The sequence below is a fragment of the Pelophylax lessonae genome, assembly GCF_965119305.1.
Source record: "Pelophylax lessonae genome assembly, chromosome: 4".
Taxonomy (NCBI): Eukaryota; Metazoa; Chordata; class Amphibia; order Anura; family Ranidae; genus Pelophylax; species Pelophylax lessonae.
In genome coordinates this window covers 98,422,044-98,445,215 of record NC_138771.1, presented here as the reverse complement: position 1 = coordinate 98,445,215, position 23,172 = coordinate 98,422,044, and the positions used below count along the sequence as shown (strand labels likewise).

The window sequence follows — 23,172 nt, the reverse complement described above, 5'->3', positions numbered from 1 at the left end:
CTATCAAAATCATCAGATCAACAGAAACCACACTTATATGCAAGATGTACAAAGAATTTTACAACATACCCTTTCTTCATTGCCACTATTGGATAAAGCAAGTCCCCAAAAGCCTGGCCTCAGGATGCAGCGCCCTGGATGGAAAAGAAACACAGTCACCAGAGCTGTTAGGAACCTCCTCCACTGACAGCTATGCTGGACTGGCTGCACATGCGCCAAGTTCACAAAGCTGGCACCGCTGAAGGGACTGAGGAGGAGAGAGAGCGCGAGAAATGTTTACCTTTGTTGCCTAGGAGACTGACGCGCATGCACTCGGCTCACATAAAGCCGGCGCCGCTTGCGCGACTGAAGGGAATAGAGCCGGAAATGTTTACTCTTGTTGCCTGGGAGACCTGACGTGATAGCAGAAGGAACAGTGATGAAAACACTTGGATGGCGGCTGGCCGCTGTGCGGGCCACTTGACAAGGCCTGGCGGGTCGGATTTAGCCCACGGGCCTTGTGTTTGACACCCGTGAGTCGGTCATTATCTTATATTCTAGGACAAAAAGTATGGGAAAAATTAGAAGATTAGTTAAAGCATACATTAAATAAAAATGTAGAACCCACCTCTGTTAGCCAGCCCTGGAAGAACAGTCCTGTAAAATAAAAAGAGGCCCTATTTTTACCTTTCCATAGCCTTGTGTATAGAAATTCTGACTCTTCACTGTTACTCAGTTCCTGCTGGTATTTCAGCCTGTAATGACATACGTGTCAGTGGGATAAACCACTGCCTGTGGCGGTTAGTGAAGGTATTCACACTACTTGAAGGGTGGAATACCTGCAGCAGCCAAGCAACACTGAAGTGACTTCATGGCCACCAGGAAGGTAAGCTTAGTTTTTTTTTGTGGTGTATTTTTTTTTTTTTTTCAGGATTGTTCTTTTTTGTATCTGAAGCTTTAGAGACACGATAGTTCAAAAAGCAAGATCTTGGCTAATCGAGGAACAAAACAATTAAATACTCAGTGAATCATTTTTTGTGTTTATTTTATTTTATTTTTTTTAATAATGATCCATTTGTAAAATTGTCTTCCAGTGACCCATATGTGAAATTGACGCTGTATGATCCAGAAAATGGAATAGTGACCAGTGTTCAAACAAAAACCGTAAAGAAGGTAGGCATGTTCTTTTATTATCCAGATTCCCGGATGCTCTTCCTGTCAGAATTCCCTGCTCTGTACACACTTTCTGCTGCAACCATAATATAGTTTAGCAATGGCTTTTCACATTCCATTCCCTTCAACCTATTTTAAAAATAAAGGTAGAGTAAGACTTGGCATACTGTAGAAGGCAGTTGGAGTGGTAATCCTAGGTGCAGAGCACTTTACATGAAAATCCTTAAAAATATCAGAAGATACCCACCAGTCTTTAAAACTTCAAGATTTAAAGTGGTAGTAAATGTTAAAGAAGAAAAAAAAAAAATTCTCCCTGCAAGGCAAAGTCATAATGTGCTAGTATGCGTTGCATACTGGCACATAATGAAAGACTTCCTTTAAAACAGGCATGTCCAACCCGTGGCCTGAGGGCAGCATGCGGCCCAGAACCACAGGCAATGCGGCCCACTGCCCCCTGACAATTTTTTTTGCTGGGGAGGAAGAAATTTGGGTCGGGGGCACGGCCACAGTAGCTTCCAACTGTAGGCAAAGGCTGCCTTGGAGGGGGGGGGGGGGGGGAGGCGACCATGTGCAGTGTTTCTGACTCCTACCACCATGACCACTTCAAGTCACTAAAGTGGTGATGGTGGTTAGAGTGTTCCTTTATCATCTCTCAGAAGAAGTAAACCTCTGTATACTGATTCCATTTCATTTGATCATCCTCTAGTTGTGTTAAATTAGGGGGGGGCGTGGTGGCGCGGGAAGGGAGCGGCGGCATTTTATTACTTATATACCTTAACTATAGTACATATTTTATATGCGGCCCGAGAAAATTTCTCTACACTCATTGTGGCCCCGAGAAGCCAAAAGGTTGGACACCCATGCTTTAAAACGAAGCCCTCCAGCAAGGCCCTGTCACCGCTGCAGAGGCTTCCACCTTCACCCTTCCGGATTTGTGTGCTGCAGCTGCTTGAATGGCTGAGCTGCAATGACGTCACTCTCCTGCATTCACACGGGAGCTACGGCTTGGCTATACTGTAGATTCAGAGCATATGCACCACTGACATCGATGACTGCTGCTTACTAGAATATCTCCTAAACAGTGCGCATTCAGGCGAAATCTATTTTTTTTAAATTTAGGCCAATGTTGTTTATTGCTACATATTTTTGGTAAAAAAATTCCCAATATGCGTATATTGTTTGGTTTGTGCAAAACTTATAGCGTCGACAAACTATGGCAAATACAGTGCATCCGGAAAGTGTTTACAGAGCTCCACTTTTTCCACAAGTTATGTTACAGCCTTATTCCAAAATGGAAAAAATTCATTATTTTCCTCAAAATTCTACAAACAATACCACATTATGACAATGTGAAAGAAGTTTGTTTGAAATCTTTGCAAATTTATTAAAAATAAAAAACAGAAAAATAATTTACATACAATAGATATAAACAGTCTACAAACGCCTTTTAAAATATCCGGTTTCTGTGATGTAAAAAAATGAGACAAAGATAAATAATTTCAGAACTTTTTTTTACCTTTTTAATGTGACCTATAAACTCAATTGAAAAACAAACTGAAATCTTTAAGGTGGGAAGTAAAAATAAAAAACTTAAATAATGTGGTTGCATAAGTGTTCACACCCTCTGATAACTGGGGATGCAGTTGTGTTTAGAATTAAGCAATCACATTCAAACTCCTGCTAAATAGGAGTCGGTGCACACACCTGCCATCATTTAAAGTGCCTCTGATTAACCCCACATAAAGTTCAGCTGTTCTAGTAGGTCTTTCCTGACATTTTCTTTGTCACATTCTACAGCAAAAGCCATGGTCCACAGAGAGCTTCCAAAGCATCAAAGGGATCTCATTGTTAAAAGGTCAGTCAGGAGAATGATACAAAATAATTTAGAAGGCTTTCGATATACCATGGAGCTGCAGGAATATCTGGCAAGTACTGGCTGTGGGGCTGTTTTTCTTCAGCTAGAACAAGGGCCTTACTCAAGGTAGAGGGAATTATGAACAGTTCCAAATACCAGTCAATATTGGCACAAAACCTTCAGGCTTCTGCTAAAAAGCTGAACATGAAGAGGAACTTAATCTTTTAGCATGACAACAACCCAAAGCATACATTCGAATCAACAAAGAAATGTATTCACTAGAAGATTAAAGTTTTGGAATGGCCCAGTCAGAGCCCAGAGCTGAATCCAATTGAAAATCTGTAGGGTGATCTGAAGAGGGCTGTGCACAGGAGATGTCCTCGCAATCTGACAGATTTGGAGTGTTTTTGTATAGAAGAGTAGGCAAATATTGCCAAGTCAAGATGTGCCATGCTGATAGACTCATACCCAAAAAGACAGAGTGCTGTAATAAAATTAAAAGGTGCTTCAACAAAGTATTAGTTTAAGGGTGTGCACACTTATGCAACCATATTATTTTAGTTTATTTTTACTTCCCTCCACCATAAAGATTTCAGTTTGTTGTTCAACTGAGTTGTACAGTTAAAACGTCACATTAGAGGTGAAAAAAGTTCTGAAATGATTTATCTTTGTCTCATTTATTTACATCACAGAAACCTGACATTTTACCAGGGGTGTGTAGACTTTTTATATCCACTGTAAGTATTCACAGCCTTTGGCACCAATTATAGCCTCAAGTCTTTTTGAGTATGATGCTGCAAGCTTAGCACACCTATTTTTGTGCAGTTTTCCCCCATTCTTCTTTGCAGGACCTCTCAAGCTCCATCAGGTCAGATGGGGAACGTAGGTGCACAGCCATTTTCAGATCTCATCAGAGATGTTCAATCAGATCACGTCTGGGCTCTGGCTGGGCCACTCAAGGACATTCACAGAATTGTCCCGTAGGCACACCTTTGTTATCTTGGGTGTGTGCTTAGGATCGTTGTCCTGTTGGAAGATGAACCTTCGCCCCAGTCTGAAGTCTAGAGCGCTCTGTAGCAGGTTTTTATCAAGGATGTCTCTACATTGCTGCATTCATCTTTCCCTTGATCCTGATTAGTCTCCCAGTTTCTGCCACTGAAAAACATCCCCACAACATGAAGCTGCCACCACCATGCTTCACTGTAGGGATGGTACTGGCCAGGTGATGAGCTGTGACTGATTTCCTCCAGACACGTCGCTTGCAATTCAGGCCAAAGAGTTCAATCTTTGTTTCATCAGATGAGAGAATTTTGTTTCTCATGGTCTGAGAGTCCTTCAGGTGCCTTTTGGCAAACTCCAGGCAGGCTATCGTGCCTTTTACTGAGGAGTGGCTTCCGTCTGGCCAATCTGTCTGCAGAGATGGTGGTTCTTCTGGAAGGTTCTCCTCTCTCCACAGAGAAATTCTGGAGCTCTGTTAGAGTGGCCATTGGGTTCTTGGTCACCTCCCTGACTAAGGTCCTTCTCCCCCTATCGCTCAGTTTGGCAGCACGGCCCACTCTAGGAAGAGTCCTGGTGGTTCCAAACTTCTTCCATTTATGGATGATGGAGGCCACTTTGCTTTTGGGCTCTTCAATGCTGTAGATATTTTTCTGTTCTTTTTCTGTTTTTCTCCCTTTCTTAAATCTGTGCCTCATTACAATCCTCTCTCTGAGGTCTAAAGACCATTTCTTGGACCTCATGCCTTGGTTTGTGCTCTGACATGCACTGTTAACTGTGGGACCTTTATATAGACAGGTGTGTGCCTTTCCAGACCATGTCCATTCAGCTGAATTTACCACAGGTGGACTCAAATCAAGTTGTAGAAACATCTCAAGGATGGTCAGTGGAAACCGGATGCACCTGAGCTCGTTTTTGAGTGTTGAAGGCTGTGAATACTTATGTACATTTTGATTATTTTTTTTATTAATTTGCAAAGGTTTCAAACAAACTTATTTTAGGTTATCATTATGGGATATTGTTTGTAGAATTTTGAGGAAAATAATTGAATTTAATCCATTTTGAATAGGGCTGTACCTAACAAAATGTGGAAAAAGCGAAGCGCTGTGAATACTTTCCAGGTGCACTGTGTACTGGAATTTTTTATTTTGTAATACTAGTAATGGCGGAAATCAGTGACTTATAGCGGGATTGCAATATGTCACTGTACCAATGACACTAGCTGGGAATGAGTTAAACATAAAGGACGATCAAAGGGTTAACGGTGTTTCCAACCAGTGTTTTTGTGTCACAAGTGTGCTGCTTTTACTTAGGGAAGTGATGGATTTATTTCCCTGCTTTGCAGGTAAACAAAATCCATCCCTTGCTCCTTTCAGAACGGAGCTCTGCCTTGTTTACATAGTATCTCTATCTGACAATCGGCGTGTGCCGGTGAACATCCAGCACAGGGGAATGGAGGACATCAGCTATGAGGAAAGACTACAAGCACTACAAGCACTGAACTTATTCTCTCTGGAGAAGAGACGATTGAGGGGGGATATGATATCAATGTACAAATATTGTACTGGCAACCCTAGCATATGGAAAAACCTATTCAGAGAAAGGAAATACAATAAGACACGTGACCACTCACTAAAACTAGAGGAAAGGTGGTTTAACCTTAAAATACGCAGGGGGGTTTTTCACTGTGAGAGCAGTAAATATGTAGAATTCTCTTCCGCAAACAGTGGTATCAGCAGGGAGCATTGATTGTTTCAAAAAACTATTACATGGGCACCTTAAAGACCACAACATACAGGGGTATACAATGTACGGCTAACAGCAAACACAAACACACATCATAGGTTGAACTGGATGGACTGATGTCTTTTTTCAACCTCACTAACTATGTAACTATATATATATATATATATATATATATATATATATATATATATATATATATATATATATATATATATATATATTTAATTCTGCACAGGAGGGCCATCCTATAGCAGTAAATCTGGTTATTTTTCATCCTTTTTTTTTATGTGAATGCTGCTGATCTGCTCCAGATTCTTTGCAGCCACTGATGATAACATTGGGCGAACATGCCTGCACAATGAGCTACTTATGGTCTCCAGTGGAAGCGCATATGACAGGCTGACAACACTGGAGAGCAGTTGGGATTCAGGGACAGAGCTGAAAATTTGAAATTACATTAGGATGTTATAGACCAGTGTTTCTCAACCTTTTTTCAGTCAAGGCACTCTTTAAAAATGATGGACAGTGTCAACTTCTCACGTACCTGACTGATGAGCCCGATAGTGCAGAGGAAGGCCTCCCTTACGTATCTGACTCGCGGCCCCTGGTAGAGCAGACAGGTGGCATGGGAGAACAGAATGGTATGAGAGCCTGGCGGGTCAGCTGTTGGACGGGCAGATCCAAGGTCCCAGATGCTTTAAGGAGACAACCAGCAGGTAGGAGGATCCCAACAGCAGGCAGAAGGATGGAACGCCCGAGTCCACACTCACTCTGGGGGCTCACAGACAAACGGATCAGTTCACAGGCCGGGTCAACAACAGGCAGGCGGCGTGGAATCCAAAGGAGCATGCAGGTTCAAGGTCAGAGGGGAGCCGAGGTCAAGTGCAGGCAGAAAGCAAGGGAAGTCCAAAGTCAAGCCGGGTCGTACAGGAGATCAATCACAGAAGCAGGTAAACAGGAGCAGGGGTCACAGGAAGCTGCAGATCAGACATCAAAGACATAATGCTGCTGGGAAGTTTAAATAGAGAAGCCTGTTGCCAATCACTGCAATTAGTCTGCAGACACGGCACTAAGTTAACCCTTAGGTAGCAGACCCATGACAGACAGTTTTGAGGCACCCCATTCTTAAATGTAAAAACAATTCTATTAGTTTTGCATAACACAACAACATCCACACAAGTAGGAAACCCAGCGTTGGAGGTGATTTATTCTTCCATAGCAAATACACTTTTTCAATCTGGTACTGACTAGTACAGTGGTGTCCAAACTTTTTTCAAAGAGGGCCAGATTTGATGAAGTGAACATGCGTGAGGGCCGACCATTTTGCCTGACATTTGAACCATTAAAATTAAACACACACACACACATATATACATACATACATCCATATACACACACACATACATACACACACGGCTCAAAATTTCAAGTCATGAGCTACTAGCCAGGCCTTAAGAGTTACTCGCCACTTGTTGCCCCACCCAAACCCTACCCTGCTTCGCCATTAAACACGCCCTCGCCAGATTGCCCACAGCGTGCCTCCTTAAATGCAGAGTGCCCTCAGCGTGCCCCCTTAAATGTAGAGTGCCCTCAGCGTGCCCCCTTAAATGTAGAGTGCCCTCAGCGTGCCCCCTTAAATGTAGAGTGCCCTCAGCGTGCCCCCTTAAATGTAGAGTGCCCACAGCGTGCCCCCTTAAATGTAGAGTGCCCACAGCGTGCCCCCTTAAATGCAGAGTGCCCACAGCGTGCCCCCTTAAATGCAGAGTGCCCACAGCGTGCCCCCTTAAATGCAGAGTGCCCACAGCGTGCCCCCTTAAATGCAGAGTGCCCACAGCGTGCCCCCTTAAATGCAGAGTGCCCACAGCGTGCCCCCTTAAATGCAGAGTGCCCACAGCGTGCCCCCTTAAATGCAGAGTGCCCACAGCGTGCCCCCTTAAATGCAGAGTGCCCACAGCGTGCCCCCTTAAATGCAGAGTGCCCACAGCGTGCCCCCTTAAATGCAGAGTTAGCACAGCGTGCAGAGAGACCAGCGTACACTTACCTGAGGCAGCGGCGGCAATCCTCCATGTCTCCCGAGTCCTCCTCCTCCTCCTCCTCCTCCTTGGCCAATCGCAATTGTTCGTCTTTCGGCCAATCAGGAAACGGGTCTCGGACCCGCTTCCTGAGTGGCCAGGAGGAGGATCAGCAGGTGGATCCCTGTGACAATAGCGAATAATCATTCGCTATTGTCACACAATGGGTGGGCTCAGGGCGCACTGCTCTGCGCCCCGGGTCCACCCTTTTCTGAACAATGCAGAACGGCGGCAGCGGCGGTAGGCACTACATTCCCCATACAGCTCAGGGGGCCGTATAAAACTAAATGAAGGGCCGCAACTGGCCCGTGGGCCGGACTTTGGACATGACTGGACTAGTATTTCAATGTTTCTCTTCTCCCTCAGTTTTTCTCTATCACTTTGCTAAGGTGACTTCAAGAACTTTGTAATGGTGCCCAATGAAAACCTGTGGTTTTGTGTATTTAAAAGGCAGCATTATCCACAAGCTGGCTTGTATATAGTTTTGGGGAAATTGTTAGGCATTTTGCCAAGGCACCCCTGAACAAACCTCAAGGCACCCTGTTTTAGACCACTTGAGATTTTATTTTTTGGCTTTAGATATACTTTAGGCCTCCAACGTCTAAAGTCTACCTAGAAGGTCTCTTGCTTCTGTGTTACCCTAGGTAGGGCACTGACATTCACGATGCTGTGTAACTGAGGGTCAGTTATGATGGGAAATGGGTTCCAGAACGTAGCAAAGTTCTCAAGAAACTGGTAACTTCACAGGCTACTTTCTTTACTGTTATTGCCTTAAAAATGTACAAAATAAAGGGATCATAACATTTAGTCAGCGCTTATCCATTACTTTTTCCAATGGAACACAATCTATTTATAATGTGTGTATATTGGGTGTTTAAAATTATTATATGCTTGTTAGGAGACTGCAAGATCAAAATCTATTGTTTTAAAAACAGATCATAACTAATTCGAATAACAACATCTAAAAAAGGTTTACACCCCATTCACACTTGTGTGACTTTGGACATCAAGGTGGCATGACAAGTTTTACCCCATGTTTTCCCATTATGACCATCAATATACAAAATCTCACAAAAGTGAGTACATCTCACATTTTTGTAAATATTTTATTACATCTTTTTATGTGACAACACTGAAGAAATGACACTTTGCTACAATGTGAGTGTACAACTTGTATAACAGTGTAAATTTGCTGTCCCCTCAAAATAACTCAGCACACAGCCATTAATGTCTAAACTGCTGGCAATAAAAGTGAGTACACCTCTAAGAAAAAATGTCCAAATTGGGCCCAATTAGCCACTATTTTCCAGCACTGCCCTAACCCTCTTAGGCATGGAGTTCTCCAGCGCTTCACATTTTGCCACTGGAGTCCTCTTCCACTCCTTCATGACGACATCATGGAGCTGGTGGATGTTTGAGACCTTGCGCTCCTCCACCATCCGTTTGAGGATGCCCCACAGATGCTTAATAGGGATAGGTATGGAGACATGCTTTGCCAGTCTATCACCTTTACCCTCGGCTTCTTTAGCAAGGCAGTGGTCATCTTGGAGATATGTTTAGGGTCGTTCTCATGTTGAAATACTGCCCTGCGGCCCAGTCTCCGATGGGAGGGGATCATGCTCTGCTTCAATATGTCCCAGCGCATGTTGGCATTCATGGTTCCCTCAATGCAGCCCCAGACCATGACACTCCCACCACCATGCTTGACTGTAGGCAAGACACACTTGTCTTTGTACTCCTCACCTTGTTGCCGCCACATACGCTTGACACCATCTGAACCAAAGTTATCTTAGTCTCATCAGACCACAGGACATGGTTCTAGTAATCCATGTCCTTAGTCTGCTTGTCTTCAGCAAACTGTTTTTGGGCTCACTTGTGCATCATCTTTGGAAGAGGCTTCTTTCTGGGACGACAGCTATGCGGACCAATTTGATGCAGTGTGCGGCGTATGGTCTGAGCGCTGATAGTCTGATCTCCCACCCCTTCAACCTCTGCAGCAATGCTGGCAGCACTACTATGTCTATTTCCTAAAGACAACCTCTGGATATGACGCTGGGCATGTGCATTCAACATTATTTGTCGACCATGGTGAGGCCTGTTCTGAGTGGAACCTGTCCTGTTAAGCCGCTTTATGTTCTTGGCCACCGTGCTGCAGCTCAGTTTCAGGGTCTTGCCAATCATCTTATAGCCTAGGCCATCTTTATGTAGAGCAACAATTGTAAGGTGAACCAGATTTCTACCACCAAAGGGCCAGTGCAGACTTATGCTCTTGCTCGTGCACATTGCACACGTGCTAATATTTAGAAGCAAAAGACCAATGTCACTTCTGCATTACCAGTTCATCGTGCACATTTTTGTGCGTGTTCGCGAACCCGTACGTGCACATACCAATTAGCACTTGGCCGCCAGTGGCCTTTTTAACCACTTCAGCCCCGGAAGGTTTTACCCCCTAATGACCAGGCCATTTTTTACGATTCTGCACTGCGTTGCTTTAACTGACAATTGCTCAGTCGTGTGACGCCGTACCCAAATACAATTGATGTCCTTTTTTCACACAAATAGAGCTTTCGTTTGGTGGTATTTGAACACCTCTGTGTGATTTCGTGGAATGGATTGATGGTGGTGACAACCTGGAACGCCCTGAGTCACAACGTACCCCCTGGCTGGCAGCACCCCCACCCTGGGTGGGAGGTTGTCTGTTCATAGTGGCACCCATCTGGTACCGTGGCATGGTGAGTAATGCTGTCCCCCCAATCCTCTGGCGGTCTCGGGGTGGACATGGGCTCCCTCCTGGGAATGGTCGGACCCTCGAACGATCCCTCAGTTCCCCTGACAGGCCCCTGCGGCGTTCCTGCGGGGAGGGGGGCGGTGACCTGGTGGGGTCTTTTGTTAAGGTCCTTCCGATGCCACTTGTCTGGGACCCCCCCTGGGGGGTCCGGGGGACCGCATGGCGCGCTGCGGTGGGCTGCCATTTTGCCAAAGATTCGTTTTCATTATTTTCCATTGACAATGTATGGGCAGTGCATGGGGCTGCCATTTTCTTGTAGTCCAGGTGGCTGGACAGGCAGCAGACATGGCACATTTAATCTAGCAATGACCCAGGCATTTTCCTTCTATTCTTTTTCCTGTGTCAGATAATTTTTACTTTGTTTCACAGAATGTTTCAACAAGCCTTCTGAGCGGTTGGGTACGGAGCGTTTGGGTAATATTTTTGGGGTCCCCTGTGGGTTTTCCTTACTCACTTTGCTAACAGATTGTACTGGATTGGGATTTGTGATACAGCGGGTGCGGCGATTTTGCAATCTTTTTAAAGGGACACTTCATTATTTTAAATCAGTGAACGATGGAGTCCCAGGACAATGTTTCATCTACAGACCCCCCTCAGTGCGGCTACAGGACCCTCTGGGTGGTAGTCCCTGTCTGCTTTTACAGCAGTCTTGGAAAGCCTTGTGTCAAAGTTAGATTTTGTGTTCAAAAGTATTGATAGCCGTAAACGCCCGCTGCCTTCACCTCTACCGGTGGTGTCCTCTGGTTCTGAGGCAGATATGGCTGCCACGGACGCTCCCTCATCCAAATGGATGGGTGTCCTGTCCTCGCATTCTGATGGTAAAGAGGACCTGTCTTCTTCAGCCGCCGCGTAAGTACGCGCATTGGTGGAAGCACTCATATTTTCCGTGTGGGAAACTTTAATCGCATAAGCGCATCAAGCAAGTGCTAGTGGTGCCCAAGCGCTTTTAGCACCGTTATCCCTTTACAGAGGCTGATATCACTCGATGGACCGTGCCACCAAAAGTGGATCACTGAGTTTCCAGATTAAATAAGTCTTCTGTGGTTCTGGGGGAGGAATATCCGGCTTTTACAGACCCCGTGGATAGGCGGGTGGAGTCTCTGTCCCGCCACTTGCATTTGTTGGCGGGTTCCATACTAAAACCAATCTTTGTGAATGTTCTGGTCACTGAATGGGTGAAGTTACTTAAGGGGAACTTAGAATCTGAACAGCTCCCCCTGGCGCTGATTGAACTCCAGGACCAGATGGCTCAAGCCCTTGTGTTCATGTGTGATGCATCCTTGGATGCGGCTCCCCTAGTGGCCAGGGTATCTGCAGTGGGGATTGCCATTACATGCATGGTATGGTTAAAAAGAGAACCTTTTTTGTTTGTTCTTTTTAAAGAGTGTATTTTTTCTAGGTGAGCTCCAGTTATTCCTGGTTAAGCTCCATGTTACCTGGTTGGCTACCATTAGTCTTTTTGGGGAAGTACGTTCTTTTTTATGTTGTTTTTTCCCCACCCCTCATGCATATACTGCTTTGGGACATCCCAATGGTCTAAGAAGATATGGAGCTGCGTCTGTCAATGGACAATAGAGAAAACTGGATTTTTGTACTTACTGTAAAATCCTTTTCTCTGAAGTCCATTGACAGACGCAGCACCCGCCCCTCTACTTATGAGTGAAATGTTTTTTTTGTCTTCTAAACACTGCTTGCAACGAATCTGGAAGCTGTAGCAGAGTGTGTGGGGTTATGCCTGCAGGGAAAGCCCCATAGGTGTGGTAAAGCTTTTTCCTGCCTAGTGTCCTATTCCTGATGGGAGGAGCATAACTCAATGGTCTAAGAAGATATGGAGCTGCGTCTGTCAACGGACTTCATAGAAAAGGATTTTACAGTAAGTACAAAAATCCAGTTATGTTCTACTTTCTGCTTTAAAACATTCCCAAACATCTAATTTTTTTTTTTTTTTTTTCAGTTTAGGCCAATTTGTATTCTGCTACATATTTTTAGTAAAAAAAATCCCAAAAAGCGTATAATTGGTTTGCACAAAAGTTATAGTGTTTACAAACAACAATCTCAATCTTGATCCAGCTTTCTATTCAGCTTGATCGCAGAATCCAAGAGAGGAGGGCAGAAAGGTCTGGCAACATTTAACCTACTTGGACACCAGCAGCACCTGTAACCCCTGCTCCGCCACCATCCTCCTCCTTGGTGGAATCTGTTCAGTTGGGATTTACCCGTTCACCTCTGTCATCCAAAGAAAGATTTAGACGCTGGCAAAATGACTTATGCCTTTACCGTGGGGGCATTGGTCACTATCTGTGTGACTGTCCAATAAGACCACGTAAGACTGTCCTTGCTTCTGATGCTTCCAGGTATCCTGTGAAGAGCATCTCCACTCTTCTCCTGTTGGCTGTCTCCTGCAGCTACCTGGAGTGAGCATCCAAACCCAAGCCATTATTGACTCCGGGGCCTGCAGTTGTTTTATGGACTTTACTTTTGCTGAACAAAACCAGGTTCCACTGCAAGCTAAAACGCAGCGTCTGAAGATTCATCTGGCGGATGGCTCGAACCTCGAGTCAGGTCCTATCACGAAAGAAACTTGACCGCTACTGTCAGTATCCTCCTCTGGTCATTAAGAATACCTAAATCTTGACATTATCCCATAACCTTTGTTTCCCATTGTCCTGGGCATTCTGTGGTTGCAGGCACACAATCCCCAAATAAACTGCGGGTCTGGCACCTACTGCCAGCAACACTGTTTTTCCCAAGCCGTCACCACCTCGGCCCCCCTTATGGAACTGCAACCAGAGACTTTAGTTTCACAACATGTTCTATCCATTTACCATGATTACTTAGATGTTTTTGATAAGAAGAATGCTGAGACCTTACCGCCCCATCCAGCCGTACGATTGCCCAATTGAATTGTTACCCAGGGCCAAAATTCCAGTCAGGCCAGTTTTCCCCCTATCAGAACCTGAGCTTGGGACATTGCGCCTATACATTGATTAGAACCTAGAAAGGGGATTCATCCATCCATCCACATTCCCCGCTTTGTTGAAAAAAAAAAAATCACACCCTGAGACCCTGTGTGGACTATAGAGAGCTAAACAAAATAACAAGAACAGATTCCTCTTGTTCCAGAACCTTTCCAGCGGTTCAGAGCAGCAGGATTAATGGAAAACAGCAATTCATACCCGCTTCGGGCACTTTGTGTATTTAGTTATGCCTTTTGGACTGTGTAATGCCCCAGCTACTTTCCAGCATTTCGACAATAATCTCTTTAGAGATTTCCTTGACCTCTTCATGATCGTTTATCTTGACGACATACTCCTATTTTCCCCTTCCATAGAAGAACACCGGCTGCAAGTTAAAAAGGTCCTCAGCCATCTCCGGGAACATCAGTCATACGCAAAGGCTGAGAATTGTGAGTTTGAGAAAGAAACGATCCAGTTTCTGGGACTTATTATCGCAACATCAGGCATTGCAATGGACCCACAAAAAGTTAGTGCCATTATTAAATGGGCAGTGCCAACAGATCGAAAAGGAATCAAGAGATTTGTTAGATTTGCTAACTTTTATCGTAAATTTTTAAGAACTTCTCCGCCATCACAGCCCCATCACACAGCTTACTAAACAAAACACCCGATTTCAGTGGACTCCGGCAGCGCAACTCTCTTTTGATAAATGAAAAGCTCTCTTTACATCAGCACCAATTCTGCAACATCCTGACTCTGCATTCCCTTATGTCCCTGAAGTCGAAAATGCAGTTGGTGCCATTGTATCTCAATGACCAGGCTCAAAGTCACTTCTACACCCCTTGACTTTCTTCCCAAGGAAACTCAGTTCTTCAGAGAGAAATTATGATGTGGGACATCAAGTCCGATCTGGAGGAATGACGTTTTCTGCTTGAGGGAGCAAGTCATCCAGTCCTGATTTTCATGGACCACAAAAATTTAGAATATCGCCATACAGCTATGCATCTAAAACCCCGTAAGGCCAGGTGGGCCTTGTTTTTCCTCAAGATTCTCATTTCATATAACCTACAGACTGGGTTCTAGGAATGGGAAACCTGACACCCTGTCACGTATGTTTCTGGAAGAAAAGGAAGCTACTCAACCCGATACCATCCTATCTCCACAAATTTTCTGTTACTGCAAGAAGATTTTGTGTCACAGCTTAAACAATCATCAAGGGAGGAAGGTCCACCATGTAACTCTCAATTGCAAGAACTGGATGGATTGTTCTGCCATGAGCAAAGAGTTTTTGACCTTCAAGTTTTCTCCAGTCAATCTTAAATTTGTGCCATGACCATCCCTTTGCAGGGCATTTTGGGATTCGCAACTTTGGAGCTTTTACAACGGTCCTTTTGGTGGCCTAGCCTGAGGTCTGATTGTCAGGACTACGTAAGGGCTTGTGAGATCTGTATTCTAAGCAAAAGAGACAAGACTGAAGCTTGGGTTTGGCAAGCCCTGGGAGATGATTAACATGGACTTTATTGTCGAGCTCCCACTATCTGAAAACTTTACAACTATTTTTGTGATCATTGATAGGCTACCAATTGATTGTACCAATGATTGGAACACCATCTTCTCTGGATACTGCCGAAGTATTTGACAAAGAAATAGTATGGTTGCATGGGGTTCCTCGGAGCATAACATCTGACCGAGGGGTTCAGTTTACGTCCAAATTCTGAAAAGAACTTTGTAAGGCACTTAAAATTGGGACATGGTTTTCTGCAGCATATCATCCCCAAACAAATGGTCAGACAGAATGAACTAACCAGACTCTAGAGCAATACCTTCTGTGTTTTTCTTCTTTCACGCAGGATGTTGGGCTTAGCTCCTTCCGCTAGCAGAGTTCGCTTATGATTCTCTCCACTCGGCTACTGGTCAAACTCCATTCTTTGCTAACTTCGTATTCAATCCTTCTTTCTTACCCGATGCAGTCTTTGGTTTACCTTTTCCAGCGACTGAGGTTTTTACAAAGCAACAATAAAGTTCCCCAGGAAGCTTTTGCCAAAGCTCAACGGGACAACAAAAATCTCAAAAAGAGAAGGGGTGATCTGGATCTCAAGCCAGGGGACAGGGTTTGGTTATCAATCACTAATTTGAAAATGGCCTGTCCTTCCAAGAAATTGGCCCCCAAGTACTTTGGTCAATTTGCTGTAAAAAGAATAATACATCCAACAGCTTATGAACTTTTGCTACCTGAGAAGTACAAGATTCACCCAGTTTTTCACTTGTCTCTTCTAAAGCCTGCTCTACCAGACCCCTTTTCTGACATGAAATCCGGACCCTCCAGCACCATTCATGATTGATGATGAAGAGGAGTATGAAATTGAGGCCATTTTGGATTTTAGGAGGAGGAGTTCAGTATTTAATGAAGTGGAAAGGTTATAGTCCCGAGGAGAACTCTTGGGAGCCTGAAGGTTCATGCCCGAAGACTGATGAGAACATTTTTCCGAGCTCATCCTGCGACGATGTCTCAGATAGGCATCCAGAGGCTGCCCATTAGAGGGGGGCAATATAAGATAAACAAGATTTCTACCACCAAAAGGCCAGTGCAGACTTATGCTCATGCTCGTACACATTGCACACATGCTAATATTTATAAGCGAAAGACCAATGTCACTTCTTCATTACCAGTTCATCGCACACATATTTGTGCGAATGCGCACACGTGCACATACCAATTAGCACTTGGCGCCCAGTGGCCTATTTAAACTGCTCTTTTACTGTGAGCAGTTGCTGAATGGTCTTCAGCTTGTTCCTGTGTTCCTGAGACCTGATCTGTTGTTTCTGCTTACCTGTGTATGACCTGGCTTGCCTTTGGACTTTGTCTCTGCCCGTGCTCCAGCTCTGTTACCTACTACTCTGACCTTGGCTTGCTTACCGCATCTAATCTGCCTGCTGACTTTTTACCGCATTGCCTGGCTGTTAACGACCTTGGCCTATCTTCTGGACTTCCTTGCCTGCTGATTCGGTATCTCACTGCCAGGTTGCTGCTGACTGCAGCTCGTCTCCCGTTTCTACTCCCGTCCCACGCTCTGGTGCCAAGCTGCATCCAGTTCTGAGGGCTGCTGCTACAAGCTCTACCCACCTATAGAGTGGACATAGCCAGCTAGCTGCTACGGCACTCGTGCCGCTCCTTGCCTGTTACACCCTGTTCCCACCTTCAGGAGTGTTAGACAGGAGGTGCAAGAGAGGCCTCCACAACATTCCAGTCTTCACCAGGTATGTGATAATTCTTTTTTTCAGATCCTCAGAGTTCTTTGGCATGAGGTGCCATGTTGAACTTCCAGTGACCAGTATGAGAGAGTGATAGCGATAACACCAAATTTACCACACCTGCTACCCATTCACACCGGAGTCCTTTGTAACACTAACGAGCCACATGACACCGGGGAGGGAAAATGGCTAATTCAACCCAATTTGGACATTTTCACTTGGGGGTTTACTCACTTTTGTTAGAGGTTTAGACATTAATTGCTGTATGTTGAGGGGACAGCAAGTTTACACTGTTATACAAGCTGTACACTCACTACTTTATATTCTAGCAAAGTGTAATTTCTTCAGTGTTGTCACATGAAAAGATATAATAAAATATTTGCAAAAATGTAAGGGGTGTACTCACTTTTGTGAGATACTGTGTGTGCGCCTTACAGTAGTTCTACACTACGTTGGTCCTTCTTTTTGTACATTATTTTTTATATTGATCAGACTTTGCAGAGGGACAACAAGTTGCACCCATCCAAACTTGTGTCAAAGTTGCACACCAAAGTCACCTAAGTCATACAAGTGCAAATGGAGCCTTAGTCTAAAGGCTAGTAGAAAAACAGAATTGTTTATGTCACTATTGAAGAATGATGGCTTGGTTAAAGTTACACTGTACTGCAGCTCACAGCATAAACAGCTAGTTTCCTTCTTACCCAATAATTGGGGAAATTGAGTGCTCCCTGAGGTTTATATAATGATTATATCATATGATCCAAATAGAATTTCTGAATTAAAAAAAGAAAAGAAAAATCCCTTTTTGTAACTTTTTTTATTTATTTTTATTTTAGAGCTTAAATCCAAAATGGAATGAAGAAATATTACTCAGAGTAAGTAGTGTATGTATTTTATTTTTAAAACACTGCTTCTGTACTCCTTTTTCACTTTAACACATCTTGGAAATGGGTATGCTCTTATTTGGCTATACAAGAAGAAATCTGTGTAGAATCTGAATCGAAATGAACAGTAGAATCCTTTAGTGATCATTCCTTCACAAACACACATGTCCATTATTTGTTGTATATCTGGTGATCTCCTTATTACATCAAACACACATTAAAAAGGACCAAAGGTATGAAAATCAATGTGTATCTTACGATGAAGCGGTGTCCTTTCCTAAGCGGTGCTCTCCCTGTTCCTGGTGTGGTAAGTAGCTGTCCCCCCTCTACCCCTGGAGGGTTTGGGGTGGAAGTGGGCCCCTCCCTGGGACGGTGGGACCCCCGGTTCCCCCCCCACCCCCTCTAAAATTTCGGTGGTCACTGTGGGTCTTTCGCTCCCCCCCCCCTGGTGAGGTCATGAGGTCAGCTTGCTATTGGGGCTCCCGAGCCGAGTCACTGCTCCCTATGTCTATTCAGACACGGAGCCCTGACCTGGCACGCCCCCTCTCTCCCCTGTTTGGCTAGCTGACTTTAAATTACAGCAGTGGCAGCCAACATGGCGCCGCTGCTGTCTCAGGCAATGAGGAGGGAGGAGACACTCGTGGACATCGCTGGAGAGAGATGGACCCTAGGTAAGTGTTAGGGGAGCATAGAATGCATTAAGATAAAAAAAACCTTCTACCTTTACAACTCCTTTAACCACCTAAGGACCAAGCTTATTTCTGACACATGCTGTTTACAAGTTAAAATCAGTTTTTCTCTTTCGTTAATCGATGGATACAGCGCTCCATAAATCATAACTAGTGGGTTATATTGCCTCCTCCAGGAGGAGGACTGGGCAGAACAAAAAAACACCTGGCTACGCCCATGGGCCATCCTCAGCTGGTATACTCTACTCTAGGTAATCCGTTTTAATCTGTTTAGTCGGGAGTTAGGACCTAGGCTACCAGCTGGGATCTCTGGTCCTAGCTTTTTTTTTTTCTCTTGGGAGATCTACAATCAACTCCAGGGCTGGGCGACGGGCTGGATAATCTAGATCCAGTGGTCCCCCCCCCAGCCCACCTAGCGAGCGTGTGCAGACTGCAGCTACGCACTAAGTCGGCCGTGACTCACGGACAGAGGCTGGCCTGTGAGTTAAACATCTCGCAGGGTCGCATACGACCAGGCTTGGGTCCGAGTCGCATCGATCTCTTGGCTGACTGCTCCCCTAATTCTGTGGTGAGAAGTTCTTGTCTGGAGCAATACCCGCACCCTGAAAGGGTAAGTACAGTTCCCCCCTCTCCGCTTTTGGTGGTTTTCTTTGGGGTGGACACGGGTAACCTTCAGGGACATTCTGACCTGCTTGCAGGTTCCTTCCTCCCATCCTTAAATCCCTCACTGAGCTTGGCCTTCCCCATTCCCATTCCCCCTTGTCTGGTGAGTGTCCCAGGGCAGAAAATGCAGCATAGACTCCTGGGGTCTCCCCGCTATCCTCACTCTGTAAGGGTCCAAACTTCAGGGACCACAGTTTGTGATTCTCCGGCTGGTGTCAGGCAGATAGTCCTCTCTCCCATTTTGCATTCAGGTTCTGAGTCTGGTGGTTTGCACAGTCTTACATGCAGCTTTTTTAGCAGGTTCGGCTCCACAGAAAGATACTGAAGTTCGTGACGCGCTCGCAGGATCCTCTGATAGATGCCACAGCCGCCCAAGGGCCAGGGTAAGGCCAGTATCATCCTCTGCTAAGGCTTCTTCTGCAGTTCCTGCAATGAATCAAAAGCAAGGATCTTCCAATCATCCTGGTGGCTGTAAACGTTCCTTGAGGGCTTCCTCTCAGAGAAGACCAGTTGTTCCAAAGGCTGATCTACCATCCTGCTTTACAATCGCTGGTATTAATGGTTTAGCTATTGAAAGCCAGGTACTGCGGTATGTCTGGATCAGTGATCCCTACTATGGTGAAGGCGAGGAAGTCGTCTCTCATCAAGATATACCATCGTACGTGGAAAGCGTGCATTCCTCGGTGTGAGTTGATTGGCGCTCATCCTCGATCCTTTTCTGTGGCTCAGATTTTAACCTTTCTTCAACAGGGCGTTTATCAGATGTTGGCCTTGAGTACCATCAAGGGCCAGATGTCTGCCCTGGCAATCTTCTTTCAGTGACCCCTAGCCTTGCACTCTTTATTTGGTACCTTCATTCATGGGGTTCGACATGTGGCTCCACCTGTACGGTCTCTTTTGCCGCCATGGGATTTTAATTTAGTACTTTCGGTTCTCCAGAATCCTCCATTTGAGAATATTCGGGAGATTCCCTTGCCTACGTTATTCCAGAAGGTGACATTCTTGGTGGCTATTACCTAGGCCCACAGGGTATCGGAATTAGCAGCTTTATCCTGTCACAGTCCCGCTCGCTGGGATAACAGCCAAGCAAGCGGCTGCTGAGCCGCATTGGTTGTCTTCACCAGAAAGCCGGGCGCTGGTACAGGTTAAGGCATCACCCCGGTACAAGATGGGAGAGCTGAAGCTGCTAATGTATGAGGATGACTTAGATTTTGTGGGGATTACAGAGACTAGGTTTGACAGCTCTCATGATTGGCTGGCGACCATTCAGGGGTATCTCCCTTTATCACGGAGATAGAGAAGGTAAAAAAGAGGGAGTAGTATGTCTGTATATTAAGAATAATGTACAGGTAAATATGAGGGATGATATTAATAATGGAGCTATGAATGAGGTAGAATCTCTATGGGTAGAACTTCAAAGGGAAGACACTATGGGGAAAGTAATATTTGGCGTTTGCTATATGCCCCCCAACCAGAGGGAGGAGGGGGAGGCGGACCTCCTTTCACAGATTGGATTGGTAGCAAGGAATGGGAAATGTCATTATAATGGGAGACTTTAATTATCCAGATATAGACTGGGCAGAAGGAACCGCGCATTCAGCCAAGGCTCGGCAGTTACTAAATGTTTTGCAGGACAATTTTATGGGTCCGATGGTGAACGCACCGACAAGAAATGATGCGGTACTAGACCTACTGATTACCAACAATACGGACCTGATCACGGATATAGAAATACAGGGCAACTTATGAAACAGTGACCATAGGTAAGTTAGTTTCAGTATTAATCATAGTAATAGAAAACACAAGGGTAATATAAGGACACTGAATTTCAAAAGAGCCATTTTCCCAAAACTGCGCTATTTGCTAGATAATATCAAATGGGATAGAACCCTGGGAACAAAGAACACAGAGGAAAAATTGGAGTGCTTCAAGAACATACTAAACAGGGGGATTGGCCAGTGCATTCCAAAGGGAAATACATTTAAAAGACTAAACCCTGGGTGGCTAAACTCCAAAATAAAAATGCATATTAATACTAAAGAAAGGGCCTTCATAAAATACAAGGCGGAGGGGTTATTGGCGCATTCCAACAGTACAAAGAGTGCAATAAGAAATGTAAAGGCGAAATCAAGGCGGCTAAAATAGAACACGAGAGACATATAGCGGAAGAGAGTAAAAAAACCCCCAAGAAATTCTTTAAGTATATAATTAGTAAAAAAGCGAGGCCAGAACACATTGGCAGGGCCAGACTGGCCTACCGGGATAGCGGGAAATTTCCCGGTAGGCCGCCTGCCCTGGGGCCGCTTTAAGCTGTGGCTGTGACCGCCGCTGCCCTCCCCTCCTCTCGGGCAGCCAGGAGACACTAACATGCTGCAGAAAGAAAGACAAATCCTACCTGTGCAGTTTGTAGTATGAAGATTAAGATGATTTGCCAGCTGTCATGTCTCTTCATTGTGCTACGTCCTCTGATTGGCAAAGGCGAGTTCAGCGTCTTCCTCTTGGTAACAATCACTAAGATGGCATCTGGCTTATTTCCTGCTTACTCCTCCCCCCGTGCTGAGTACTCAGTTCCCGGCCACTGCACGTCCAGACGCCTGTACTAGGTAATACACCGAACTCTCCTCTGTGTAGGACTTTCCTGCACTGCACTGACAATGGTGTCCTGATCACACCATACATGTGCAGAGGAAGGAAGCTCAGCAAGCTGCACATGCTTTCTATATGCGTGGGGCTTCATGCACAGTAAGGAAAACTTCACACTTGTGAGTTGTGGGAGGGCATGCAAACATGCACCCCTTTTACATTTGCACAGCAGTGCAAGTGGAACTAAAGGGGTTAATATTCTAGATCTTCACCCTCTAAACCACAGATTTTAAACATCTGGTGGCCCCCAGCTGTTGCGGAATTACAAGTCCCATGAGGCATTGCAAGGTCGACATTTACAAGCATGACTCAGGCAGAGGCATGATGGAACTTTATAGTTCTACAAAAGCTGGAGGGCAACCAGTCTAAACCATGATCCTTCTTCTCCAGCCCTCTGCGTGGATTGTTTTTTTTTTTTTTTACACAAAATTGTCCTGCCCGACCAAGCTTGCATGTTAATTGCCTAGGAGAATGACGTGCACTGTCCTCTCTTAACCTCTTGGAATTAACATGTCACACAGGGCCGACTCTGGGCCGGTGCACAGGGTGCACCACGCCCAGGCACCGCAAGCGGAGGCGGGGGGTGGGGTGCCGAAGTCAGTGGCATACCAACAGGGGGGCAGTCCGCTCCGGATGCCACACATTGAGGGGGTGTCAGGATGGGCACTGGGGAGGCTACATTAATAGGCACCGGTAAGGCTGCGCTGATGGGCACTGGTGAGGCTGCATTAATTGGCACCAATCAGGCAGAGCTGATGGGCACTGGTGAGGCTGCATTGATGGGCACTGGTGAGGCTGCATTGATGGGCACTGGTGAGGCTGCATTGATGGCCACTGGTGAGGCTGCATTGATGGGCACTGGTGAGGCTGCATTGATGGACACTGGTGAGGCTGCATTGATGGGCACTGGTGAGGCTGCACTGATGGGCACTGGTGAGGCTGCACTGATGGGCACTGGTGAGGCTGCACTGATGGGCACTGGTGAGGCTGCATTGATTGGCACTGGTGAGGCTGCATTGATTGGCACTGGTGAGGCTGCATTGATGGGGACTGGTGAGGCTGCATTGATGGGCACTGTTGAGGCTGCATTGATGGGCACTGGTGAGGCTGCATTGATGGGCACTTGAAAGACTATATTGATGGGCACTGGTGAGGCTGCATTGATGGGTACCAATCAGACTGCGCTGATGGGAACTGGTGAGGCTGCACTGATGGTCACTGTTAAGGCTGCGCTGATGAGCATTGGTAAGTATAATACACTCTTCAAATGTGTTTTAAAAAGCATTTCTCTGTCGCTCATTGACAGACGTAGTCCTCGTTGATTAATAACAACTCGGGTTATACTGCCCTCTACAGGAGTAGGACTAGACGGGAAAGAAAACGTTCTGGCCACACCCTAGGGGCAGTCCCAGAGGGTATATCCTCTCACTTCCTGCTACAGCAAATCAGTTTTTTTCTGTCTAGTTAGGAGTAAG

At 45.4% G+C, this 23,172-nt stretch overlaps 1 protein-coding gene across 2 annotated transcripts in view; it reads left to right on the top strand.

Annotated features, from left to right (window-relative positions):
* NEDD4 (NEDD4 E3 ubiquitin protein ligase) overlaps positions 1-23,172 on the top strand; it is a 519,020-nt gene that overhangs the window by 85,500 nt on the left and 410,348 nt on the right. For both annotated transcript variants that reach the window (XM_082253414.1, XM_082253413.1), the window contains exons 3-4: positions 1,074-1,152; positions 17,655-17,693. In XM_082253414.1, the coding sequence (XP_082109540.1) occupies positions 1,074-1,152; positions 17,655-17,693 (118 nt within the window). The remainder of the gene's footprint in view (positions 1-1,073; positions 1,153-17,654; positions 17,694-23,172) is intronic.